The sequence below is a fragment of the Cinclus cinclus genome, chromosome 3, assembly GCF_963662255.1.
Source record: "Cinclus cinclus chromosome 3, bCinCin1.1, whole genome shotgun sequence".
NCBI lineage: Eukaryota > Metazoa > Chordata > Aves > Passeriformes > Cinclidae > Cinclus > Cinclus cinclus.
Window position 1 is genome coordinate 15,565,117 of NC_085048.1, and position 6,217 is coordinate 15,571,333.

Sequence of the window (6,217 nt, forward strand, 5' to 3'; positions counted from 1 at the left end):
CTTTTGCAAAACAGTAGTTTTACAGAGTACATTTGTATAAACCTTTTTCTGAACAAAATTAAATACCAGTGTTTTCTTTTGCCGTGCAACACTTGCATTCAGCTATCCCTCTTTACAGCTTCGAGTAAAACTGTGTAAATAATTTCTTGTAAGCAAGGGCAATGATAAACACAGGAAGAGATTCTTACAGCTAATTCTTATCAGCAAATCATAATTTTATCTCTTTCCCATATTGCATTAATCGATCCAGACTGCAAAGTGTTCTATAGCAGAATCCTTAACACACTCTAGACTGCTTAGAGAACGCGTTTCACTTTCCAAAGTCAAATACAAATTAGTTCTATCAAATGGTGCTTTTCCCATTGCGTTACGGGCAGAGCATTGGGTGTTTCAAAGCAGGTTTCTCTGCAGGCTTTTACGAAGCGCGTCGCTCCTTGGGAAGGAAGGGAAGCAGCAGCTCCCGGAGCAGCGGGGTTTCCGCGGAGAAGGCGCGGGAGAAGGCGGGCGCTGCGGGGAGCGGCGCGGTGCCGTGCGCGGCCGGCCCGGAGGGTGGCACTGGCCCTCCACGCACCGCCCGCCTCCCGGCCAAGGGACGTCCTGCCCGCTCCCAGGCAGCGCCCTCGGTCGTGTTTTTGTCAGAATATTGGCACCGGGTCTGCAAGTGGCTCCCGAACGGTCTCGGTGCGATAGACACAGTGGTGTTTGCCCGGGGGTGAGTAAAGAAACCCCAGCCTGCTCTCTGCGTTTCCCTCACCTGGAGATGGGCTGGAGGGACTCCTACCGCCTGTGGGTGTGAGCCTGTCGATTCCTGACTGGGATAAGACTGGGAGATGGGCCATGCGTTAAGTGCGGCACACAAGAAAAGCCAGGTTTGGAAACCTCTCTTCTAGATGGCAAAATCCTCTTTTATCTCTGTTTCACACCCACTCCCGCGTGGAAGTGTCCATCGGTGCGTTTGTAACTTCCATGCATAGCCTACTCAAAAACAAATTGCAGAGTTTAAATATGATTGTCACCAAAACTATTTTGCTGCTATTATACTTGGCAGAAGGTCATCCTGATCTGTTGTGTTCAGCTACTCAGTTAACAGGACTATGGACAACAGCTGTGTACAAAGACAGTACAAAGACAGGGAAAGTGGTGAAAATATCACAGATTTTTCTCACGTGTTCTAGAGGGACAATAACAGTGGTAAAGAATAAATAAATCCCACATCTTCAAGGAAACTTAAAGAATTAACGTTAAGGCTCTGGGCACTCAGCTTTGACCTTGCTGTTCAGCTTTGAATGACAGAATCTTAAGAACAAAAACAAACAGTGACTCTTTAAGGAAGGACCTAGTTTTAGCCCCCAGTTCTGGTTGTAGGATTGCATTGTCAAGCCGAGGAATTAGTTAATTCTGAAAGAGGAAAAATGTTTTCCTTTCATAATTTACATTTTTAAAAACATGTTTGTTTGTTTTCCTGTTCAGCTCCCCACGCCTTGTAAATTGTGAATTTCTCTTTGGCTATGCGTGATAAGGAAACCAGTTTCATTCTGTAAGTGTGTTAATCATCATGTAGCTTAAAAATATCGAAGTGTAGACGCCATCGTTTCCAAAGGGGTTGATCTTAAAATACAGAGATCTGACCGTTGCAGCTCTTTCATTTTAGAAAATGAACTGTGGGTTTAAAGTAACTTACTGTTGCTTCACCCCAAAAAGGAGCAGCAGGGTGAAAAATAAGTTTTGATGGTGAAATTTGGTGGCGATTGCACGGGATTGTTACTGGTGTGGAAGATCTCAATACTCTGATTACAGTCATGCTGCAGTACGCTGCTGTTAAGAGTTGGGTAAAATAGACAGGGGAAAGAGTATTTGTAGGGGCTGAGGCGTGCTGTTTTGCGGCAATGAAGTGTTTCACTGCTGGGCTGTCAGGGCTGCGCGTTGACCGCACGAAGCCGGATTAAGCCCGGCGCTCCGGGCGCTGGGACAGTAGCGAGGTTCGGCCACAGGAGGCACAGCCGGTGTGCGCTGCACGGAGCTTTCCCTGATCCCGGCGGGGCTGGGCATGGGGAGATACAGATCAGCTCTGGGCCCTGTCCTTCTCTCCCCTCCCCCGGCCCGTCCCAGCTTTTGCTAACCCTTCTTGTCTTCTGGTTGCAGTGATCCTCTGAGCCGGAGCGCTTCTGCTGGGGCAGGGCAGCGTCAGTATTAAGAGCTCAGAGCTGGCTTTCTCCCAGCCTACGTGAATGGATTTGGTGTCAAGGGCAAGGAAAGGCAGCTGCTGCTGCCCCAGAGCACCACCCACCCACCTGTTCGCTAGGGAAAGTGTCACTGGCCCCAGGTGAGGCTCCTGCCTTTCACACGAAGAGGCCCCAGCGCACAGAACCCCTAAAGGCGCTCCCCCCAGCATAGCGCCTGCCAGAGCTACACTCACCCTAAACACCAGAGAAGTTTCTTACTTTCAGATTATAAGTGACTCTCCTGAATTCCCAAGTAGGACCCACAATTCAACTTCTCATTTCGGGGAAGTTTATGCGGGCGCTTAAATTAGAATGTCATCTGATAAGGCAGAGTTCCCACATCCACTGTCTTATGACAGCAACACATTTAATGAACAGTGGTTCCATAGGGTACAGTAAGCGTCCCTGGAATAATAAGGGATATTGCATCGCTTCTGAGGGCAAAACAGAAAGAAGAAATAAAGCTTTTCTGGCTTTCAGGAATTTAGATTCCAATTTCAAACTTAATTTAATTCTTATGGAGAGAGTCCCAGTAGGAGCAGCCAAAGTTTAATCAGTAACACAACAGCGATTTAGCTCAATTCTCAGTATCTTAATCATATGGGGAAGCTGCTGCAACTGATTAGAAAGCCCCTTTCATTGAAATATTGCATGGAAGCATGAAAATTCCAGTGAGGAAAGGCAACAGTCACTTCATCATTCTAGATCCCATGTTAACGCATCACCAACTCTCCCATTCAAAGCCTTTTTAGAGAAATTTTAATAGTTGGGACACTAATAACCACACACAACCCTTAATTCTGAGTGATTATTCTGAGCAAAAATTAACAGATCTGGGCCATTACTATCCCGAACTGAATCATCCAGAGGGGTGGGAGGAAAGAAAAAGGGCAATACTCCATGGGAGTGCCTCAGGATTAACTGCTTCTGTACATTTCCAAGCACTTTTGTCAATAGCATCCCTTGTGTAATAGATTCCTTTTCTAGTTCCTTTCACACTGTTTTCAGGCAAATGACTTAGACTGCAAAATGCACTCAAAATAAGATTTTCCAAGTTACAAGAATTATTCACTTCAGGTAATTTTATTCTTTATAGCCTCTACATATTTGAATTTTTACTTGATAAATTCATAACAATGCATAAGTATTAAAAAAAAAAATCAACAAAAACAACACAAATCAAAGCCAGCAAACAGTTGGTCCCCAAAGAATAAAGCAAGCAATCAGTTCAATAAACACACTTGATTTATTTTGTATAAAAAGGGTTAAGTTTACAACTAAACTTTTATAAAAAGTTTAGCATGATTAAGTACATCATTACACTTTTTGCAGAAATGTATATTTCTGCCACTATACAAGAAAACTCTAATTAAAGAGTTCACAAGGTTTCACTCATATATATATATATTTATATATAAATATATACACAGCATTCAGTCCTAGGCTGTGTCAAAAAGGTAATTTCTGACCACAGACTTCCCTAAAAAAACTGAACACTGGATCCTTCTGGTACTCACGCTCCACCTTTGGAAAAAAGGCAAAGTCTGCTTTAAAATGGGCAACTCCTTGTGAGATTTTTTGCTTCGCTCCCCATGTTGGGAATAGTATATAAAGGAAGCCTTCCAACTAGGGAAAGTGTATTTAAGAGTCTCTTCATAAATAACTAGGTTCAGTCCAAGTTGAAAAATGGGGTGGGGATAAAGATCAATCTTGATTTTTTTCTTCTTTCATTTTAAAAGGTCCTCTTAGTTGAATGTAGATTTCCCCCTTCAGATACAGCTGAAAAATAAATTCAGCACCTCAAAAAAAATCCTGTAGACATTTTCTTGTGCAAAAGAAAAAAAAAAAATCTCATCAGTGGAACACCTGCAAGAGATTGAAAAGAGGCATATTTAGGAGAATGCTAACAGGGCAGAGATCCGGACAGACTGGCGCCAGAGAGGAAGCCACAGTTTGAACATTTAACCAAACACTCAGAGATTGGGCAAACCCTGGCGTCCAGATGCAACACATAGACGCTCACACACCCGCTCTCAAGAGCACAAATTGAACATAAAAATAACATACACTCCAGGGAAAGGCTAGAAAGAGCATTCTCAGTCCAATCTTTATTTAGATCTCTGTAAACGCCATGCTCAGAGGCGCCAGTCTGCCTCTTAGAGCAATTATTTGATTAAAAGCAGTCATTCAACTGATAGCGCAGACAATCCCACATCACAGAATTCAAGGAATTGTGCCAAGATTCCCAACTTAATCAGTCACTTTGGCCCAGGAAGTTAAGGCTCCAAGAACAGATAAGAATTTGCACTGAGCAGGGAGCAGATCAGAGCCTGTGCTACTGGGTGAACCCTAGCGACACACACACACACTTAGGACCTCAAGACTCAGTTATTAGTCTCCTTTCTTACTGATTACAAAGGAGTCTCCTAATCAACTTTTAGGACTTATTTTTAGCACTTGCCATCACGCCGCCCATTCCCCGGAAAGGCAGTTTTTACCCGAAGTTTAGAAAAAAGGCGCATTGCACTCACCGTTCGATTCAGCCACAAAGTGCTTTGCTGTCGCTCGACATGAGCTCTGAGGGGAACTCGGACGCCTGCGAGAGAACAAGAGCAGCGTGTGAGGGCGAGGTGGCCGAGCGGTCCCGGGGAGGCGGGAGCGGAGCGTCCCGGCTCCCGCAGCGCTTCCCCCGTGGCACGTCCGGGTCCAGCCCCGCGGCGGGAGAGGGAGCGCACGGCGGGCGCTGTCACCGCCGCCCGCGCTCCCCGATCCAGGTCAGCGGCGAGCCGGGGCGCGGGGGAGGCACTTACCTGTAGGGAGAGGATGCTGATGTCTGTGTTGAGGGTGGTCAGGGGGGTTCTGGAGGAAGGGTTCTGCCCGGGTCTCTGGTGGTGCAGGCTGACGATGCTAGGGTGCGAGTCCAAGGCGATCTGCAGGTCCAGGATGTAGTCGATGACGTGCTGCAAGATTTCCATCTTGCTCACTTTCTTGTTCTGCGGGATGCTGGGCACCAGCTCCTTCAGCTTGGAGTAGCAGTCGTTCATGTTGTACAGCAGGCTCATGGGGTCATCCACGGGGGTCTTGCTCCGGGAGATGCCCAGGTTGTGCTCCGAGAGGCCGGTTTTCCTGACGGACCGCACAGGGCTGAAGGCTTTCATGCTGGCAGGCGGACGGAGAACGCGATTCTGGCTGGCGGGCGGGCCGGAGCCTACAGAGCTCTGCGCTACCGCTCAGGCGCTGCCGGAGCTCGCACTGAGGGCCAGCGCTGCGCCGCCGCTCTTATACGGCGGCCGCCGCCGGGCCCGGCCCGCGCTCGCTGCTATTGGCGGCCGCCGGCACGTCCATCACCGTGGGGCACCCTCACTGGTGGGGCCTTCCGCCCGGGCAGCCAATGGCAGCCGGGGGCGTGGCCGCGCGCACAGCTGAGGGAGTAAATAGTGCGCGGAGCGGTGCGGGGCCCGGGGCGCTGTTCCCGCCCAGTCTGCGGGCAGCTGCTCCGTGCCCTCCGCTACCTGCCCTCCGCTACCTGCCCTCCGCTACCTGCCCTCCGCTACCTGCCCTCCGCTACCTGCCCTCCGCTACCTGCCCTCCGCTACCTGCCCTCCGCTACCTGCCCTCCGCTACCTGCCCTCCGCACGGGCTAGCGTGGGTGTGCGGAGCTGGTGGTGCCGCGCCAGGAGCGCGGTGCGGGATGCGCAGGTCCCCCCGCAACGAGGGGTGGCGAGGGTTGAGCTTTCCCCAGGTCATTGTGAGCTGGAGCGTCCCGGCGGTGTTTGCGTGTCCCTGCTTAGCACGCGGCAGCCAAAGCCAATGGCCGGGTTTGCGGCCAGCGCTGTAGGTTGCGGCTGTAAGTAGGAATGAAATGAATCAAGAATAAGGATAAAATAACCCTATAAACCCCACTGCAGGGTTCTTTCCTGGTGAGAACGGGACATTAAGCACCCCACCAGCCAGGCAGGCGTCACTCCTAGCGCCCTGCTTCTGAGAACGGGGCT

At 49.3% G+C, this 6,217-nt stretch overlaps 1 protein-coding gene across 1 annotated transcript; it reads right to left on the bottom strand.

Annotated features, from left to right (window-relative positions):
* Window positions 1–3,239: 3,239 nt before the first annotated feature.
* Window positions 3,240–5,421, bottom strand: ID2 (inhibitor of DNA binding 2). The gene is made up of 3 exons (XM_062488503.1): window positions 5,033–5,421; window positions 4,754–4,818; window positions 3,240–4,088 (listed from the first exon to the last, which is right to left on the bottom strand). The coding sequence occupies exons 1-2, from the start codon at window positions 5,378–5,380 to the stop codon at window positions 4,762–4,764; spliced, it is 405 nt and encodes a 134-aa protein (XP_062344487.1). The 5' UTR covers window positions 5,381–5,421; the 3' UTR covers window positions 3,240–4,088; window positions 4,754–4,761.
* Between the last annotated feature and the right edge of the window lie 796 nt (window positions 5,422–6,217).